General features: G+C 46.0%; 1 protein-coding gene across 1 annotated transcript in view; it reads right to left on the bottom strand.

Annotated features, from left to right (window-relative positions):
• Nucleotides 1-21998, bottom strand: part of WDR5 (WD repeat domain 5) — a 1892625-nt gene that overhangs the window by 1368590 nt on the left and 502037 nt on the right. Inside the window, exon 6 of the mRNA XM_044058043.1 lies at nucleotides 5095-5184. Within this exon, the coding sequence (XP_043913978.1) occupies nucleotides 5095-5184 (90 nt within the window). The remainder of the gene's footprint in view (nucleotides 1-5094; nucleotides 5185-21998) is intronic.

Below are 21998 nucleotides of genomic sequence, written 5' to 3'. Positions count from 1 at the left end.
CAATGCCATGACTAGTCTGCAAAGGGGGTAGGAATGTGTACCCCCCCTGCTTGTTTATGTACCACATAACCATGTTGTGGTCCATCTTTATCAGTAGTTGCCCTGGATGAAGTAAGTCCTTGAAGGCTGTCAGGGCATTCTGAACAGCTAACATCTCTCTTTGGTTGATATGCAGATGCATTTGTTTTGGGCTCCATATGCCCTGAATGCATCTCCCCGCCAGGTGGGCCCCCCAAGCATAGTCTGATGCGTTTGTAGTTAGGGTTTGGGTGGCAAGGGGGTAGAGTGAAAGACCGTGCCTTGTTCTGGTGACATGTCTCTGCCCACCAAAGAAACTCCTGTTGTAGGCAGGGAATGAGAGGAATCATTGTTTCCAGACTGAATGTTGACTCCATAAACTTTTTAGATACCATTGTAGTTTCCTCATATGCACTCTTGCATATGGAATTAGTAGAATGCAGAATTCCATGAACCCCAAAGCCTGCAGAATTTGTCTTGCAGATAACTGGGTTCTTGTTGCCATCTGTTTGAAGTAAATAGTCAGTTGCCTTTGTCTGCCTGACGTGAGGGGCCGTTGTATTCAAGCTTGCACCCAGGAATGTAATTTTTTGAGAGGGTACCAGTTGTGATTTCTTTTCGTTTGTGTACGCTAGGCATGTTAGAAGTCTTTCTACAAACGTCAGATGTTGAAGAAGAAGAATGTCATTATTTTCTACTTGAATGAGAGAGCAGTCCAAGTAAGGATAGATCTGTATGCTTCTTGGTCTGCAAAACGCAATTTCTGGTGCCAGCCACTTTGAAAGGACCCTAGGCGCAGTAGATAAGCCAAAGGGCAGTGCAGAGAATTGGTAATGCATAAAACCTGCCTTGAAGCGGAGGTATCTTCTGCATGATTCCCTTATTGGGATATGCAGGTATGCCTCCTAAGTCTAGAGTCACTAACCAAGCGTTCTTGCTGCTGAGCTTGATGAGCTCAAAAATCGATAAATCCAGTATTGGACACCAGGCATTATCTTTTCTGCGTACCAGTAACAGTCTTTAATAAAAACCTTGTCCTTTTTCCTGTTCTGGTACTGGTTGAATAGCCCCCATACCCATGAGGGATGTAACTTGCTTCTGCCCATTGATTTTGTGGCAGATCTGGCAAACCGTTTGGAATTGGCAAGGTATGGAAATGAAATCTGTACCCCTGGGATACTACATTTAACACCCACTTGTCCTGGGTTATTAACTGCCAATTTTGAGCATGAAGTGCTAATTTTCCCCCCAAGGGGGCTGCCAAAAGTTAAGTGCTCGGTGATGGTAGAGAGAAGTCATTGAGACTACTTACTGTAGGGTTGTGCTTTGTTTCCTCCAGATTTGGAGGTAGAGACACCCCATTGCTTTGACCTGTCAGAACCCTGTGATTGTTATCTAGAGCCTTTCGAGCACCTGGATTTGCCTTGTGAGGCTCTGTTGGACACAGGAAAGGACCAATTTTTAGTAGGCCAGTGTCTACTGAATCTGGGTGGCTGCACTTGTAAAAATCATTTACAGTGTGCATAGATTTCGCTTTGTATTCAATTTTCTTTAAAACCTCTTCTGCCTTATTACCAGAGTATCATGCTGTAACGGTGCATCCAACAATTTAGCTTTAACATGATCAGGCAGATTTTGCTCCTTGAGCCAGGCATGCCATCTAATCATAGATCCAGTAACTGTGGACCTGCAAGAGGCCTCCAAGGAATCAAAACATTACGAAGTATGCTTCCAACCTATTCTGCTGCTTGCAATAATTCTTGTAATTCTTTATTTTCCACACATTCAGAAATCAACATCATTTTCTGTTTCAATAATCCCATAACATGCTGTTGATATTTAAGCATATGAAACTGGCAGTTTAAGGCCCTAATTGCCAAGGTTGCAGACGTATAAACCTTCTTTCCCCATCTATCCAGCGCCCCGGAATCTCTATCGGGGGGGTAGGATTCTTGGCTGTAGAGGCCTTCACACCTTTGGGACCCTGTGAGATAGTTTCAGGATCAACAGCAGGATTTTTGAATAAACATTTGTGGGAGTCAGGAACCCTGTAATATCTGTCTGGCTTACTAGGAGACGGAGGTAGGGAATCAGGAGCCATGCTTGATTATAAAAACACAACTATGTCTAATACAGGAGGTATAGCCAAAGGCCTACGCTGAGGAAGGAGGATGAAATCCCTAAGCCTCTTTTTTTGATTGAGAAATCTTGACTCTCCCAATAAAAATGTTCCCTTAAAGTATGCAAGGCTTCTCCAAAAGAATAATCCTCAGGAGGAGATACAGATGGGATGGATTCTTCCGCATCTGAATCCTCATAGGGTGGTACGGAAAATTCCTGATAAGAAGAAATAGAAACCTGATCTGAAGATTCATAATCAGCGTCTTGTCTAGGCCTCTTATCGGTGGAGTTGGGAACCCCTGATCAAGGTAATTAAGTCCTCAGCCATTTTGATCATCTGTTTTTTAGGCATAGGGGCCTGAGCACGTGGCTCATGCGTCAGTTTTTTAGACTTAGAAGTTGTTTTTGTGGCTGGCGTCAGTTTTATATAGAAATGTTGAGGTCTGAAAACACCCTCAGAAGCTGGTGCCTGCTCAGCGGCTCCGGACCCATCTGAGGGAGACACATCCATGGGTACAATACTCAGAATCTCGCGGCATACCGGACTCCGTATGATCTCGGTAGAGGCCTGCGACTCAAAAGTAATGGGTATCAGGGGCTGCGAAAGCGCCTCACTGAGTACCGGCGACTGGCTTAGGAGAACCTTCGTCATCTGTTTTGGACCTCGACGGTCTGTCTCTGTCCTTTTCTTTGTGTTTTTTGTGAACTCTTAGTCGGATTGCTATCCGACATTTCAGGGTAATTAAATCTGCATCCAAAATATTTTGAAGCAAAGATATACAGACGCTTAATAGTGCGGTGGTTAAATCTAGCACAAAACCGACAGCAAGGTACATTATGATCTGGGCCTAGGCAAGAATACATTACAAATGAAAATCCTTATGAGGTATTTGCTTCCCACAAGTAATGCAATTATTAACTTTTACTGACATTGGTAAGGAGCAAGAAAAAGTTTCCCCAACGGGGTACTTAGCTTTAATTGAAGACTTCGGTTCTGAAACTCGAATGCGAAAATTTCGGGAGTCGGCCCACCGGCACTTGCGAACTACTACTGCTTCGGGCACCGCACGGCAAGACTGAATAAAATGGTGTCGGCTGCATGTTTCATACCCCTGATGACCAGAAGTCATGGAAGAGGAGACAGCAACCGACGGAGGACCCAAGACTTTGATATTCAGGTCGAATGAGGGCAACCTGCCAGCAGATTACCCAAATGTAATGACTGCAACAGTGAAACACGAACATCTAGGCAAATCAGTTTGTAGTAAATGGTAATACCTTTTTTGTGCGTTTGCCATTTGAAGTGCGCCCCCCCCCCCCCCCCCCACAATTTTCAAAATGGTTTCTCCAAAGGAAATTTCTTCCTTGGGGGACTCGGCGCCTACAGACTCCTCTTCAGGTGATACATATTCTAAAGGAAAGGGTATCTGGGTTGAGTAATCTAAGGATTCCTCTACAGAAGAAACTTCTGTTGATTCAGGATCCCTATCCCTTCTGTGGGAGGTCGGAGGACCTGGGAAAGGAGGAAGCACTGCTGAAGTTTAAGGGCCATGAAGGCCTGGAAAACCTTTTGGGAAAAGGCCTTGCCATTCAGAAGGGGCCTCTTTGGAGCGGATGAATGTTTTGTCTTTTGCGTTTTTCTTAGCTCCAGACATTAATTTTTGAAGGGTAGGAGGGCCAGACGTTGGCCTATTATCTGACGGCTCAGACTATAGGACTTTGGATGCAGAGCTGTAAGCTAACCCCAGAAGGTTCCCAATGCATTTAAGCCTTGGCTCCCCCTCAACATCAAAGTCAGATGTCTGCTCAACCTCTAGTGGCAAGCTTGCAGCTGAAGACAAGGCGACCTCAAAAAAAGGGTTTCGCTTGTAAATCAGAGCCAGAGATCACACATGCCTGCAGGTCAGCAAGCACCTTGGGAGGGACATCGGATGGCAGAGGTGTAGTCCTAGCTTTTTTTTTTTACTTCAATGGCACGGTATTGGACCCCAGGGCAGCCTCTGTGAGATTAAAGGTTTCATTCGTTTTCCAAATACAAAGCTAGGGGAATTAAGCCCGCTTCTGACTTTCTTTCGAATAAATGACTGGCAAATACTACATGACCTATGGTCTTGGCTGGAGCTTCGGCATGAAGAGACACTGGGTATAGCTATCCTTATGTGGAATTTGTCTTCCACACTGGCACTTGGTCTTCCTGGATGACATAAGGAACAAAGAAAAAATTCCCCAATGGGGCACTTACCTGAGAAAAGGACGAAGCTGGAAACTGCAAGACTGATGTTCGGCAGCTGGCTTTCTGACTGGCGGCAGTGAAGTTCTGAGGATGGTACATGCATATGTACGTTTTATGGCCTACTTATAACTGCAGCCTATGTCAGACATACCATGTACCCCCTACGGTGGTGAAAAGTGTTAGTATACTGGCCAATGTTGGGACGTCATCTGGCAGTGATATCCCTCAATTGAAGAATACTGCAGAAAGTGAATAGGACATCAGAAAGTAAAAACTACCATAAAGAAATAGTCAAAAAAGTGAAAAACTAGGTAAGTGAGGTGGATGATGCAGAAAGCAGGAGCATGAGAGAGAAAATTTGGAAACTGAACTTACAGCAAAAAAAGGTGTAGCACCCGAAAAAGCTCAGAAGAATCTGCATCTATAGCAATATGGCGGCAAATGAGATCTGAGGTATAGCAGGTTTACTGGGGTATTATGGGTGGAGGGAGGAGTTCGAGAGTTGTAATAGAGAATCTAGTAAATGCGGCTAAGTCAGACCTGACATCTGATCCAACACACAATAGCTGAGGAAAGAATGAAAAGGTCAACATCAGATCTTTTTTTTTGTTTGTTTGTTTACATGCAACTCAAAATTTCCTACCAGCTTGTTTAATATAGTCCTAAAACAATCAGGAAATATTTAGATTTGGACATTTCTACATGAAAAGAAACCACCATACCGAGCTAACATCCCATATTTTCAGAGTTTTATCATCAGAAGCAGACACCAGGAGGTTAGAGTCAGACGACCATGCAACATCAGAAATACCCTAGGGAGAAAAAAAACACAGTAAAAGATGTAAAAACCACCAATCTCTATAAAATACTAAACATCCAGAATTTATCTTCTTTACTTGTGTAGTTCTGCTTGTCAACCATAACTGAAAGCTACAAAACAAGGCAAACACAAAAGATATATACTTACCATAGTAATATATTCTTCAGGATCCATGTCTGTCCAATTCAGCAGACAGACTTGGTTGCCTCAGGTGGGTCAGATTCAGCATCTCAGGATACACTTCTAAGCCCAAGCTCCCACCCTTTCCTTCCAAAATACAGCTCTTCTCCAAATAAACTCCAGATCACACTTCACCGTTTGCATCCCAAGGAATAACAGAATATAAACATTTTTAACATACCATAGCAATGAATTCGGAAATTCCATTTTCTCCTATAGGCCTCTGGTGGTTCCAACTCCAAAATTATGGAGTAGGTAATATATTAAAGGAGAATAAAGTGGGTGGCTATGTTGAAGTGGACAGACAGGGGTTATGAACCTCTACTATTAAGAGAACAACTTTCGTATCTTACATGACCAGTTTGTTCACTTCAACAGACGGACCAAGTCACCAAATTTATCAAGACAGAATATCAAGAATGGTGGTCCCCTATGGAAATCCTGGACCTTGAGATTGCATCTAGTTTGTATTGTCTGCAATGAAACCCATGTCGTACCAGCATAAATACCATCCTCTGATGCACTGAAGCTGTAGCAATACATCTAGCTGAGCCCTGTGCTTACCTAGATTTATCTTTTTACTGGAAATGCATACCAAGTGATACCGTCAAGACAGTTATCCAAACTACATAATTTAAGAAAAGACTCTTAACTTTCCTTACATTCTTTGTTTTAAGTAAAATCCTTACCGTTGCTGAATGTCAATAAAATGCTACTGATGTAACTATAAGAATCAATCATAGGAGGTTCAAAAATATTTGGAAGAGAGTGGAAAAGTAATTTGCAAGAAAACAATGGGAAGACAAGTGTATAGCTCCCAAGTATGCAACCAAGTGCAGAAGGTTTAAGATCTTAGTTTGAAAGTATTTTTACACCCCAAGAAGACTTCAAATAATTTTTCCTCGTGGAAAAAGCAAATGTTGGAGGTGTGATGGACACGCAACATAATTGGGAACATATATTTTGGGAATATAACGAGTTTGCAGATTTTAAAAATTCCATACAGAGTACTCTTAGAAATACTGGCTGCACAAATTGCTGTAAGTAAAGAAAAAAGAAGTTATGTCTTACCATAATGTTCAATCTGTGTTGCTGATCTTCGCTCACTCATCACTGATGGTGAGCTAAGATCCTACTGTGAATGCTTTGCTGCCTGTTAATTCAGATCGAGTTTGCAAGTTGATAGAAAAAAGTAGAGGGCTACCTCTGGTCATAACAGACCTACAATGATGGAAAAAAGGAGCATATGAGATCAACCAGGAACCTCCGGCGGGTGGGGAGTAATGAATGAACGAAGATCAACAACACAGATGGAACGTTATGGTAAGACAACTTCTTTATCTGATGTTGTTAATCTTCTTTCATTCCTTACTAATGGGACAGAGTCCTCAATCTACCTGTATCCCTGGGCGGCCCTCATGGAAGGACATTCCTGATCACCATGGAACCAAAAGAAGCTCTTCCTCTGGAGGCCAAGTCCAGTTTGTAATGAAGAATAAAAGTAGGGGGTTTGGCCCAAGTAGCAGCTGAGCAAATGTCATTGAGGGAAGCCCTAGCATGGAAAGCTGCTAAACTTGCCATAGACCTTGTAGAATGGGCTTTCACTTTGTGAGGCAAGGTGATGCTGTTCTTGTTGTAGATGAAGGTAATGCAATTTCTCAACCATGACGCCAATGTAACCATAGAGACCGGATGACCTAGTCTTGGTGCAGAAATAGTTGGTCTGATTTACGGGTAGATTTTGTTCTGTCCAGATAAAATCGTATTTGCCTGTGAAAATCGAGGGAGGGAAGGCAATACTCTCCCTTGTAAAATGATTGGGGAAAAATACTGGGAGGTCAATAGACTGGTTGATAGACCACTCTGACACCACTTTCGGTAAAAAGGAAGTATCTGTTCTTAGTGATACTCTATCCTTATTGAAAATAAGTTAAGGACGTTTGATGCATAAGGCTTGAAGTTCTGACAGACGTCTGGCCGATGTGATTGCAACCAGAAACAAAAGTTTTCCAAGAGAGATACTTTAAATCATATGAAGACGCAAGTTCAAAGGGGGGAGCCGTTAGGGCTTGTAGAACCAAGGCCAAATCTCAAGGTTGTACTGGTTCTCTAAAGGGATGTTTTCGGTGAAAAACGCCCTTCAAGAAAGTCTTACAGAGTCTGTGGGACATGGGTGAAGAGTCCTGAAAGCCAATGTGGAAATTAGAAATGGCAGCTAAATGAACACGAATAGTAGAGGCTGAAACCCCAGATTGAAAAAGAACTGATAAGTAATCTAAACCACCAAAAGTGAGGATGACAACGGGTCCAAATGTTTGTCTGCTGCCCATAATGTAAACCTTTTCCATTTGCTGAGATAGATTAGCCTGGATGATTTATGAGATGAAATAAGAATATTACACACTGGGGAAGAGAGGTTATCTTGCCTGGCAATCATAGAAAGTGGAGAAACCAAGCTGTCAGCTTCAGGTTTGTTAGATTGGGGTGAGTCAGACCCTGCGGATGGGAGATGAATGCTGGGGATGGACTGACGACCCACGGTCGATCTAGCAGGTGAGGCCAGAGGAAGGGGAACCAAACTTGTCAAGGCCAATATGGAGCAATGAGGACAACTTTGCTCTTCAACTGCTGTGCTTTCTTCAGAAATTGGGAGATGAGGGGTAGAGGACAATAAGCATAAAGCAGACCAGAGGGCCAACCATGGACTAGAGCTTCTCTCGGTGACCCTCACGGGGGGGGGGGGGGAATCAGGGCAAAATAGTTGCTGCACTTGATTGGGGAGACGAATAGGTCACAAGGCTGGCCGCAGAGGTAGAAAATTTTGCCACTACCAGAGGATTGAGGGACCACTCGTGAGGTTGTAGAATGCACCTGCTCAATTTGTCCGATATCACATTGGAGCTCCCGGGAATGTGCTTTACAATTAGAAAGCGTTTGGAAGCTATCGCCCATTGCCACTTGCTTGTTGTTGTACCAGACCCTGACATGTTGTCTGACTGCAGTGCAATTATCCCTGATGGAAGGATAGAGTAGAATGCTTGGAACGCTAATAGCACGGACCTCAGTTCCAGGACACCGATATGCAAATGGGCATCTGTCTCTAACCAGGTGCCTTGGACCGGGTTTCCCTGACATAGCCCCCCCCCCATCCCATCAAGGAGGTGTCCGTGGTCACCGAGGCTTTTGGCTGATGGGGGCTGAAGCGGCGAGACCATTGTTGGGGATTTCCACCAGAGTAAATCTTGCTTGCATCTCCGAAAGGATAAAGGATGTTGTAGAGGGTACCACTGAAGAGAAGTAGCCACTGAAGAAGTCTCATATGGAATCTGGCCAGAGGAACAATGGTGATCGAGGCTGCCATCGACCCCAACCAAGCAAAGGATCTGTGGTGACAGATTAGCAGTTGAACCGGTTTTATTCTTTGAAGTCTGTGATCCGGAAGAGATGCTGTGCAATTCCTCCCTCGTGTCCAACAGAATCCCGATGAATTCTAAAGTTTTGCCGGGTTCGTGTTGGACTTGTCCCAGTTTATAGTGATCCCCAGGCACTGATCTGAGAAGAGTGCAGTCTAGGGCTTCTTCCAGTAGACGCTTGGTGGTGGTGGTGGTGGTAAGTAGCCAGTTGTCTAGGTATGGAAACGCCTGGAATTCTTGAAGTCGCAGGTGAGCGATTACCACTGCCATGCATTTGAACACTCTGGGGGCTGTTCAGAGACCGAAGGGCAGTGCCCGAAATTGGTAATAACTGACTCCTATGTGGAAGCAGAGGTATCTTGAGCAATTGTCCATTTTTATATGGTAATATGCATCTTGAAAATCTACAGGGCGCATCTAATAGTCTTCTTCTAGAAGAGGAAGTATAGACTGAACCGTGACCATCCAGAATTTCTCTTGTTTTTACAAATTTGTTTAGTGTGCTGAGATCCAGAATCGGTCTCCAGTCCAATGTCTTTTTTGGTACTAAAAAGAACCTCGAGTAAAAACTGTATCCTATCTGGTCTGGGGAGACCATTTGGAAGACTCTTTGTAGCAGCTTTCGAATTTCGTGTGTTGCTGCTTCCCTCTGACTGGGTGGGACGTAGGGTAAAACTCTGGGTGAGGAGGGACAGAGATGGAAGGGGATGCGACAGCCTCTGGATATTATCCGTTGTACCCAAGAATCTGTGGTTATGGTTTGCCAGGTAGTGGGGTAAAAGGAGAAATTACCACTGACTGCTTCCAGAGATGAGCAGTTGGGCAACGCTTCAGCACTGGTAGTGTTGTCCTGAGAAAATCTCTGGAACCCCAGTTTCGCGGACCTCCACTGCCCCGAAATCTTCCATTGGAGTTTCCCCCTCTGCCTCTAGGGGAGAACTCAGCACATGCATCACGGAAAGAGCCCTGTGATTTTCTGTGCCACATCTTTCCACTCATATTTCTGGAGTGGGATCGTTGAGGGGTGGAGTGTCTGACACCAACGGCAGACAGGGTCTTGCCATCTTCTTCGCACCTTGCCAGCGTATCTTTAACCACAGAGCCAAAAAATAAGGCAGACTTGATAGGGGCGTTCATAAAGGAAGCCTTAAAGGAGTCCGCAAGCTCGCAAAAGCGCATACAGGCATGACGTCTCGTGATTATACCTGCGCCTGCCACTTTAGCCACTCCTCCTGTTGCATGTGAAATAAGGTGCACAGAAAAATTGGATATGGATTCTACGGTTGCTATCTGAGAAGCTATGTTGTCATGCACCTCATCTGAAACCGCTTCTGCCAAGGTTTCAGAGAGGTGGTTGATAAGGTCCCTCTGAAGCCTTGTAAAGAGTGCTAAGTAGTTCAAGTACCTTACGGCGAAGGTCGATGAAGCAAACACACGCTTCCCCGTCTATCGCGCAGGACTCCTGATTGGGCAGATGGACAGTCTGGCTCTTTTCTGCTAAGTCTTTTTTGGTTGCAGCCACCACCACCATGGCATCTACTGGAAGATCTTTCGACCAATGGGGATACTCAGTAGGGTGGAGATAAAATCTTGTCAGGCCTCCGAGGTACAGCTTCCAAGGTGTCAGGAGCCTTCCAGGCACGCTGGACAATGACCTAGACAAGGTCACTGGCCGGTGGGGTAACCCCAAGAGATAAGAGGGCCAGTCATGAAAGGTCTGCAGGAATACAGATTCTGCTGAGGAAGGGTTGGAGGACTTCCAGTCGCACCTCTGTCTTAGGATCTCGAGGATGTCACCAAAGGGCACCTCATCGGAGGGTAACCATGGGGACCCTTCCCCATTATCAAAGTCCATATCTTCAGTCAAAGACTCTTTAGTGGAGCCCATGTGCTTCCTCTTGCACAAAGCCTTGCAAGGGACTTCTTCAGTGGGGAGCTCCAGGGAAGATTGCAAAGAGGGAATCTCCTAAGAGGGAGAAACCTGAGGCTCTTGTGCCTGGTGTCAGGTGGTTGTGGCTTGTGACAGTTGCGGCGGGGGGGTGAGGACTCCGACAGGGATGGTTTGTCAGCAGAGGCAAGCACCCTTCTCCATGGCCTGGAAGGCCGGACCTCCAGAAGAGGGACAGGAGCCCAGAACAGAGCACGACAACCTCGGAACCAGAGTCACACACCACTCTGACAAGCCGACCCCCAGACAAGGAGTCTCAAGAGGTCTGTGGAGTGTGAAAGTAGGAGGATTCCTGGAGGGTGCCATAAAAAAATCTAGTGAGGAACCAAGAATGCTTAACCCAATGGGCACAGCCACTAGCCTGAATACAGCCCGGTCCCCTATGCACCGATGGCTGCAAGGACTACTCCAGCTCCAAAGTGAGGTCCACTGTTGGTGTCTAAGGAAGTGAAGCTGCTTTCGGAAGAAGGGGCTTCAATGCTTCCCTGGAAGTCGAAGGGGGAGTGTAAGTTTGAGTCTGTGGAGAAATACAGCCACCTGGAAGAGGGAACGTAGCTTTAGACGGCTGAGACACAGACCCCTGGCCACAAGCAACTGGTCGACAAACCTCAACACATCCTGTTCTGGGAGGCTCCTGGCTGACCTCAGAGAGAGCTGAAGAAGATTCTGGCCTTTCTAAAATGGGGCTATATTGGCTTCCCACAAACAGATCCAAGGAAGGAGAGTACTTTGTCCTTGCTAGTTAGTGTGGTGCACAGCTCGGAACCATGGGTTTCTGCACTGAGGAGAATGGTGTCAAGATTATCTGTGCCGACAATGGCAGCGCCATAAGTATCGAGTGTGTCTGCACAGTAAAGGGCGGTGTGGCAAATGTCTGCACAGATTAATACAGTGCAGTGAAGGAAGTTGTCTTCTGCACCGGTAACGACAGTGTCGAAAGACTGCACTGAACTGTAGGTCGGTGCTGAAGGTGTCTGCACAATAGAGGATAGTTTCCCAGAGGTTGACAGCATTGGCAAGAATGGAGCCAAAGGAGTCTGCACCAACGGTGCCGAAGGAGACTGTAGCTGTACAGACGGTGCCAATAAAAGTTGCGATACAACTGGAGCCATAGGTGTCTGCACCGAGAACTCCGGTACCGGTGGTGATAAAGAGGACACAGCTGGAGTAAGAATCAACTGGGGTGGTGCCGAGGCTGGGGCCGAAAGGACCACAGAGGGCAGCGCCAGGCTCGAAATCTTAACTTTTTTGTGAGTAGACTCCTTGCGATCTCCAGAGGGAGATGAAGTGAGCGACCTTGAGGAGGAAGAACGCCTCTTACAGGGTTTAGCAGGAGGGGGTGAGCCCTCTGATCCACAGTCTCGCAGAAAGGAGTTTTAAGAAGGCCTTTCAGAATTAATTTATTCTTCTTTTCATTTAGAGTCCTGGTCGAATAATTTCTACAAATCCCACATGGGGGATTCAATGAAAGGTGGGAGACATTCAAGCAATAGACACATAAATCATGGACATCAGAAAGTGGTAACTTAAGGCCGCATTCCGTACATTGTTTGAAATAAACACTTTTCTTTATCCAACATGATATGTAGGGAGAAGAACAACAGTACCAAGAAGTGAAGGAAACTATCCAGAAAGGGAGAGAAGCAGGATTACCAACGATGGTAATGGAGAATTACCTCAAGAAAAAGTGAAAAACTATAGGGAGGGAGACTTAAATTTGCAATAGGGTAGGAATATATAAATATTAACTGAAACTTTTTAAACAGTAACGATAGAAAAACTTCAAAAAATTGTTCACTCACCTGAGAGAGAGAAGCCTGACACGGCTGTACATCAACAAGGCAAATGACATCTGAGGTAACAGGGAGCAGAGCATTCTGGGTACGATCTTGGCTCGAAAGTTTTTGGTTGACGCGGGCTTGGTAGGACTCTGTTGAGGACAGAACCGATAACCCATCAGTAAGGAATGAATGAAGATTAACATCAGTGATTATTTTGAGCTGATACAGGATCTGACCTGCCTAGACACAGTTTGGCTGTATTATGTTTAATTCGGTTTACTAAAAAATGAAAATCAGTCTACACCAACTGTATTTGGAGTACTGAAAATTATAAAAAAAAAAGAAATTGGAAGAGGGATGTCTAGAAAAGGGAAGGAGGAAATCACACAGAAGCAAATGGAAATTGTGGAAACAAAGCCTGCGTAATAATGTTCAGGAGGAATAAGGTTTAAGAGAAGGCAGGTATTCAGCATTTTTTTGTAATGCTGAATTGATGAAAGTAGCAAAGAAAATATAGGTCATGTATACTGTATTTGAATGGAAAAATGTTAATGTTTGCTTTCTTTTCTGTTAATGTATGCTTGCCCATGTCAAATGATAAATTAAATGAGAGTTCTCCTATAATGGATAATTCAGAAAAAGTACCAGTGAATTTAAGGAATTAAGGTTCAAGTCTAGTACTTTTTTTTTTTTTTTTTTTTGGGGGGGGGGGGGGGTAAAGGAATATGGAATAAAGCCAGGATCTTACAGAGCCTCTCTGGACATCTTGGATAGTTCTTTTTCTTAACAAGCCAGCTACCTCCAACTCTGCAGCACAACTCTGTTGGGGTGGCACATTCAGAAGCCTACATTCCATAGTCTGTACTACTCTCTTTTTGAAGATTCTAAAGCCTCTGTAAATTCCTTCCTCAATACGTCTTATATGAACACCAGCCATGCACACAGATGCAGGGCTAATTTAACCCTTGATTTCCTCCAGAAACTAGAGATTGCAATCATGTGTGTCTACTGAACAGCCAGACAAGTCTCCAGGAGTGCAGCTAGTGTCAAATGGAAGAAAGGCTACAGAAACTGATGCTGTGGTTCACTTCTGTCTCTGGGGCAGTGTCCACTGGAGAAAGAGCCAAGACCTCAGGAGCTTCTACTGGAGTACTGCTTACAGTGGTGGTGCTGGCACTTTTTAAACCATATATTCTTTACATGCTTCTGATTCCTGACATAGGACTGTTAGAAAATAGTGAACTTATCTCCAGCAGCCTCTGATATCTTCTCTTCTTGCTCATTCTTAAGCAACTCTTCTTTCACCTGGAGTCTTAACAGGAAAGGGCCATTGACAAGGGATGCCCTGAAATTGTACCACGAAGTCCTAACTATGCACACTCCACAGCTGCTCAGTTTCACTTTCAGCATTATGAATGAACCTCTAAGTGCAACGCAATACTGTTTGGGATTAAAACCTGTGATTCAGTTTGTTAAAAGAGAGATCACTATGTGGCAATGTTCAATATTATCTAGTGTTTTCTCCTCTAGATTTAGCTGTAACAGTGTTGTACACAACAGACAGTTCAGAGGTCATATGGCAAAGGTATCTGATACAAAAACTAAATTTCCTATTTGATCTAGATCCTAGATCTTTCCCTCCCATGCATACAGCACATCAGGCAATGAGCACCCTTCAGCCCTCGTTTCCGTAACAGGTACGGGTTTTACAGGGTCGGGTTGCTAACCTGAGGACCAAACCTCTTAGAGAGTGCACCACACACACATACACCTAGGGCCAGTTTAGTGTGTCCAATCCACCGACTGCATGTCTTTGGAATGTGGGAGGAACTGGAGCACCAAGAACCGAACCGGAGAACCTCTTGCTATGAGGTGACGGTGTTAACAGTTACACTACTGCACCATCTTCCAATCTGATCTAAAGCCCTTCAATCTGGGGAAAACAAGAAACTCTTCTAAATGGACCCTCTCCTGGTGGCAGACGCTGTACATGAGAGTCAGCATGTACAGCTTAGTCCAAATGAAGTCCATTCCCTAGACCTCCAAGGTACACAAGTTATTTGGTGTTTTGTCTTACTGGGGGGTAAGGTGGAATAAAACAAGCTATCCAACTGAAGAGTTATGGGGGGAGCCCAAGAAGGGAGTACCTGTCCGACTGCTGACAACCTCAGAGGTTGCCTTTCATGAGTTCTCACCCAAGGTCAACGACAGCAGAGGGATTCTGAAGCAAAGGTCAAAGTGGCAAAGAGAACTTCAACACTGAGGGACAGTATCAATTCTGCAGTCAAACCACCAGAATCAATAACTTCAGCCCTAGAGGCCTTCCATACCAGAAACAAGGGCATCAGTGCCAACAGAAGAGATGTCACTGCCTGTGTGATTGGGTACATTCACCACATTTGATTCCAATACTTCTGTTGCCCAAACCAGGACCACAGCAGCAGCATGAGAGGTGGAGGACACCTCCTCTAGCTGTCCTGGAGATGGCCAAGTAAGAGAGGACACTAAGTTCAACTTCTGCAGTGACCAAGACCCTTATCCTTTCCATTTAAGATGGATAGTAAGACTCTGCACAGACATAGTGGACCCCACTAACATTGCTGTTGATGGTAGAGAATGTTATCTAGATAACGTCTGCCCCAAAGGGAAGCTAAACACTTTCTAGGAACAGGATCAGAAAAAAACTAAAATCTCCAGCTGGGAGACCACACACTAGGAGATGAAGGAACTGGTTCCTGAACAGCCCTAGGGAGACGTAGGGTCATTCTGAGAATCAGGGGGGGGGGGGGTAATCTGGCATCCTTCTCAAGCCTATCCCCTTTTAGTTTCCATTTTCTTTACACTTCATTTTCCTTTCTTTTCCTTTACCTGTAACTTTCTGAAGAAAGACATTTCAGAATGAGTTTATTTCTGCATTCTTGCAGAGTTCAGAAGCAAATATCTTGAAAATACCACAATCTGAGGATAAATGATCCACTCCCGATCACATGATATAAAGATCAGGCATCTCCTGGGTGGTGGAACTTGCACCCAGACCTCCTGCATTTTTCAAAATAGGAGACGACCTTATCCAGGTTGGTACAATGCAATGTTAAGTACTTTACACTGTGTCAAAAAAAAAAAAAAAAAAAAAAACACACTACACATACACACCTACACCATACACCACACAAGTCTAACTGTAGGAAAACAGACACAATAAAGCAAAAAAAAAAACACAAAACTAACAGAAACACAATAAATTGAAGTCTAAACTACAGTTCAGAAAATAATACAGCACAATTTCAATTAGAAAAGGAAAATAAAAAATACCCTACACTCCCAAATTTAAGACCATTGTGCGCAAATGATAGGAATATCTTCTTTGTTAATGCATCACATAACTGGACCGGGACGTCATCCATCACAACCCTAGGGGTTCCAGGAATTCAGAAAGACATTTTCTCACTGCATTTGCACTTCAATAGGTTTAAGTGAAGCTTAGTCACTGCCCTGTCAACTGCTTTGCACCTTAAAACCTGCATAGGATACCCAGGGCCTGACCTGATGCATCTGTGTAAGTATGTCACTGAAACTTGAGGGGACAGACAGGTATTCTAATCATCTCTTGGAATGGCTGATATTAGCCAGTATGGCTCTCTCTATGTACAAGAGTGCTGGGAAGACATGCGCCAGTGTGCACACTTGCTAATCCCAAATGTTCCTAGATACCACTGGATCTTTCTTATATACAGCAGTACTTGAGGGATCATCAGGATTGAGGCTGCCATGTGCTGCAGGATCCTGACATCTGCTTTAAGAACTGTACAAGGGATAAGAGCATGTCCTGGGGCAGAAACATTCTTGAAACCTGAGCCTCCAAGACAGTACCCCTTTAATACAGTTCTCTGGGTAGGTTCCAGTTTGGATTTTAGTAGGTTCAAAATAAATTCGAACTTCCACAAGCACTGCTTAAAGAAATAGGCCCTTAAGATTTCTTCCGTGAACCGAACCTGCAGAAAGCAATTCTTTGGGTACAGGCAGATATGTAAGCCTTTTGACTTTTAGTGGGCTACCAATGGTGCCAAACACTTTGTAAAGACTCAGAGCACTGGCTAAGCCAAAAAGGTAAGGAGGTAATACCCAACCGTAGTAAACATTTTAAAATATGAGGAGAGCAAGTCTAAAATGACTTCCCTGCTTAGTTTAGCTGAAGCATATCGATGTCAAGCGGGAATGGAAAACGAAGCAGATAAAAAACAAGGCAGCTTTATGTGCAAAAATCCAAAACAAAGAATATAAGGGTGAAGGAACACATGAGAAGGCAAGAAATGTGGAAAAATACATAAATATAGTTACAAGTACAGAAAACTCTAGGAACAACCTCACTTTGATCAGTACCGAACACAGGAATGGTTAAGGAAAAGTGAATTTAAATCAAAAGACCAAAGGTTAATATTGGCAGCGCAAGACTATGGACTACATACAAGTTGGTTTACAAAGTCCATTGAACATGTGGAAGAAACAGACAAATGTAGGTTTTGTAAAACTAAACTGGAAACAGTTGCACATCATCTTCCTGGCTGTGATATATTAATGGCAGGAAGACTGTATACTGAAAGACAATGTGGCACTACTTGTTGCATTGGGGATTGTGCAAACATTATAAGATGGAAGTAGCTGAAAAACACTGGAAAACTACAAAGCATTACAGAAAATTTTATATCACATGGGGCCACCCATTGCCAACATTTCAAAAAAACAAATGCGAGCAAAAAAGAAGTTATGTACTCACTACAACGTTCCATCTGAGTAGGTACTTCATTTGTCTGCAACCTGTAGGTATCGGATCCGAGCCGGCAGCTTTCCAAGCTACAAGATCCGAGCTCCTAGCTCCTCCCCCTACCCATAATCCCCTGCTAGCGGCTGTATTACCGCAGATAGACTTTTTTTTTGCCGTACCACCCAACTAATCACCTCGATAGAGGAATATTGGCAAAAAATTACAGGTAACTAGAATATCCCGAAAGGTTTGGGGGATGGCAGGGGGGGTCGGTTGCAGACAAATGAAGTACCTACTCAGATGGAACATTATGGTGAGTACATAACTTCTTTATCTGAAGTAGTTACTTCATTTGCTCTGCAACCTGTGGGACAGAGTCCCCAGCTACTCAAGAAGGAACCTGGGTGGCCTTTACGGAAGGATATTCCGAAGCACCGCGGAGCCAAAAGAAGCCCTGCCTCTCGAAATTATATCTAGTTTATAATGAGAAATGAACGTATGAGAAGAGGACCAAGTAGCTGCTGAACATATGTCGTCCAAGGGAACCCTAGACCAAAAGGCTGCCGAGGTGGCTACAGACCTTGTAGAATGAGCGTGAATTCCAATAGGGGCCGGTTTGCCTGATGATATATACCCCTGACTTATGCACTGACAAATCCAATTTGCTAGAGTCACTTTGGAAATGGCTTTACCCATGGCAGATCTTGCAAAGGATACAAACAACTGGTCTGACTTGCGAAAATCTTTAGTTCTATGCAAGTAGAAACGTAGTTGTCTGTGCACATCCAATTTGTGCAACTTGTATTCTCCTTTGTTCTGAAAGTTTGGGAAGAATACTGGTAAATTTATTGACTGATTAATATTTGACTCTGAAGCCACCTTAGGTAAGAAAGACGGGTTAGTCCTGAGGGACACTCTATCCTTGTGAAAGATAAGGTAAGGGGGTTTCATGCACAGAGCTTGTAATTCTGAAACCCTCCTGACTAAAGTAAAGCCACCAAGAAGGCCATTTTCCACGACAAGAATTTTAACAGGACCGAAGCCGCCGGCTCAAAGGGTGGACTTGTCAGGGCTTGTAAGACTAAGGTCAAGTCCCATGGGGGAACCACAGTTTTTATCGGCGGCCTTAAAAGAAAGATGCCTCGCAAGAAAGTTTTGCATAATTTTGCAGATGCCAAGGACCCTAAGCCATCACCTACATGAAAATGGGAGATTGCTGCCAACTGCACCTTTACTGTGGAAGCACTTGCTCCCTGCCGAAAGATCAGTGACAGGAAGTCCAGAATAGTCGGATAAGGGACTGTGAATGGGTCCAAGCCCTTGTCTTTAGCCCAGATGGAGAAACGTTTCCATTTACTATTGTAAAGTTTTCTGGTAGACAGCTTACGGGCCGCGACCAGTATGGCCTTAACGGGAGATGAGATGCCAGGAGTCCTAGCCATTATTGGAACTGGATCAACCAAGCCGTAAGCTTGAGGTTGACCAGGTTCGGGGTTTGACAACCCGCAGGATGCGAGATCAGGTCTGGCATGGGGTCCAGAATCCATGGAGGAGCCACACTGAGACCGCAGGTAGGGGAACCAGGTCTGCCGGGGCCAGAATGGGGCTATGAGGATAACTTTGCTCCCCAACCGACAGGCTTTCTGTATGAATTTTATCATGAGCGGGAGGGGGGGGGATATGCATATAGGAGACCGGGAGGCCAAGCATGAACTAGAGCGTCTCTGGTACTCTCCTCTTTGGGGGGGAAGTATTGCGAAGTACTCGCTACATTTTGTGTTGAAAGGAGAAGCAAAAAGATCGCAGCAAGGCCAACCCCATTTGCGGAAGATCTGCTTCGCAACAGATGGACTTAGAGACCACTCGTAAGGAGTGAGAAGTACTCGACTCAGTTTGTCCGCTAATATGTTGGACCGTCCCGGAATGTACGTTGCTATCAGAAACCGGTTGGTGGATATCGCCCATTCCCAAACTCTCATGGCCTCTCGACAAAGGGGATAAGATCTGGTTCCTCCCTGTTTGTTTATATACCAGACTACTGACATATTGTCTGTCTGGATAGCAATAGTCCCCAGAGGGAGAAGGTCATGGAGAGCTCGCAACACCAAAAGCACCGCCCTCATCTCTAGGACATTGATATGCAAAGCGGTCTCTAAGGACGTCCACGTGCCTTGGACAGATCTGCCTAAACAATGCCCCCCCCCCCACCCTAGGCGAGATGCGTCCGTGGTCAACGTGGCTTGGGGTGGGGGAATCACCAAGGGCCTTCCTTCTCTGAGTTCCCGCGCATGAAGCCACCAAAGAAGGGAGTCCTTGCAAACTCTGCTCAGTGGTATTGGCGTGTTCAACGGGTAGAGTGATAGGGACCACTGGACTTGTAGGGTCCACTGTAATATTCTCATTCGCAGGCGTGCGTGAAGTGAGAGACCGATCGCTGCCGCCATAGACCCTAGTGCCCTCAGGACCAACTCCACCGGAGGGGCAGGACTCCTAAGAAGGGTTAACACCTGACGTGACAAGCTGCTCAGCCTGTCCGAAGTTAGAGTAGCTCGAGAGATACGGGTAACCAACCTGGCCCCTATAAAATCCAGGGCCTGAACGGGGCACAGGGAGGACTACTGCAGGTTTACTGATATGCCTAAGCTGCGGGCAAGGTTCAGGGTGTAATCCCTTGCCACGCAGAGTTGATGCCTGTTGGCGGCGGTAAAGAGCCAGTCGTCTGGGTACGAGAAGACCTGAAAGCCCTGAAGTCTCAGGTGGGCTGCAACCACTACCATGACTTTGAACACCCTGGGGGCTGAGGTGAGGCCGAACGGAAGAACCCTGAACTGATAATGACCGACTCCTAGCCGGAAGCGGAGGAACCTTCTGGATCGTCTGTCCATTAGAATATGCTAGTACGCATCCTTGAGGTCTATGAAGCACATCCAGTCGTTCTCCCGCAGAAGGCGGAGAATAGATTGGAGGGTGACCATCTGGAATTTTTCCTTGGGTATGAACAGGTTCAGAGCGGAAAGGTCTAAGATGGGTCTTGGGTCCCCCGTTTTCTTTGGCACCAAAAAGAACCTTGAGAAATAACCCAATCCGGACTGATCTAGGGGTACGGGCTGGATGGCTCTTTTTCTTAGCAACTTCGAAATTTCTGAAGCCGCTGCCTCCCTCTGAGCGGGTGGTACATCGGGAGGCGTCTGGTCTTGGAGGATGGTTTAAGAAGGGGATGAAACAACCTCTGGATATGATACGGAGCACCCATCGATCTGTAGCAAGGGACTCCCAATTTGACAGGTGCTCCGTCAACCGCCCCCCGACTGCCTCCAGAGAGGGACAGTCGGGCAAGCCCTCAGGGCTGCTGTGCGGGCCTGTCCGAGAAAGGCCCTCTAGACCCGAAGTTACGCGGCCCCCCCTCTGCCTCTGGGCCAGCGTCCTCCTCTGCCTCTAGAGGACGAGGGGTCCAAAGCTGGATGGGATTGCTGAGATTTACGGAACCATACCTTTTGTCCCCCCCCCCCCCCCCGATTCCTGGAGAAGGATCGTTTGGGATTAGAGAAGCGGACTCCGACGGCAGCGTCTTCCCATCCTTTTCGCTTTGGACCAATGTATCGCGAACGGTCTTGCTGAAAAGCGAAGATCCATCAAAAGGGGCGTTCGCGAAGGATGCCTTGAAGGGATCCGCGAAGTCGCAAAGACGGAGCCAGGCGTGACGTCGCAAGACGACCCCGGCTCCGCTGGCCCTAGCGGCTCCCTCCATTGCATGGGAGAGAAGCCGCATGGACGTATTCGAAATAAATTTTAGAGTGGCCATTCGAGTCAAAAAAACATCCTTGTCTGCAACCGACATGGACTCTGGGGGGGCTGCAGTGTATTCCTTGATCAAGTCTCCCTGTAGCCTAATGGTATGTGCCATATAGTTCAGCGCCCTAATCAAAAAGGTTGCTGAAGCAAACAACCGCTTCCCAATACGGTCCAGTGCTCGAGATTCCTTATCTGGCGGGTGGACCGAAGAACTCTCCTGAGCAAGCTCTCTCTTGGTGGCAGCCGCCACCAACATGGCATCGACGGGAGATCCCTTGAGCCAAGACTGCCTATCTATAGGGGGGCTAAGGACTTTATCAGGACGTTTAGGAATTGGCTCCACAGTGTCGGGCTCCTTCCACGCCCTGGTAGTAATTAAGTCTACCAGGAGGTCAGCCGGAGGGGACACCCAGGAGGTAGATGGGCCTGTCCCGATGGTCGGATGACGGAAGATAGACCCTCATACAGTGGGGGTACGGAAGGATCCGAAGCCCGGATCGGGGACCTCGACAGTACCCTCTCCACTACCTCAAAAGCCGAAGGAGAACTACTCTCACCCGGCTCCAAAAGCAGTCTCCTCAGCTCCGAGGTAGGGATCGGAGTCGGGGCAGATGCGGTCAGTGCCGAGAGAGGTGCGCTCCGAACCCAGCGGCACCGAAGACGCACCAACTCCCCCGGATCCGACTCTCAGCCCCGAGAGCTCGAATCAGACAAGCTCGAGGGCATAGTCGGCGAAGAGACCAGCGCTATCAGCGTCGACAAATCCCCGGCTCCAAAAGGACCCGGATCCGACAACTCAGAGACCCGAAAACGAGTTGGAGAAGGAGTGATCGGGGCAAAAATGGGGGCCGCAATCCCTCCCACAAGGGGGGGGGGGGGCAAGAGCACCCCCATCTGCATTTGGGTCTGTATGAATCGACGCATCATCTG

This window comes from Protopterus annectens, chromosome 16.part0, assembly GCF_019279795.1.
Source record: "Protopterus annectens isolate FY-2018-M chromosome 16.part0, PAN1.0, whole genome shotgun sequence".
NCBI lineage: Eukaryota > Metazoa > Chordata > Ceratodontiformes > Protopteridae > Protopterus > Protopterus annectens.
This window is presented reverse-complemented; position numbering and strand designations above follow the sequence as displayed.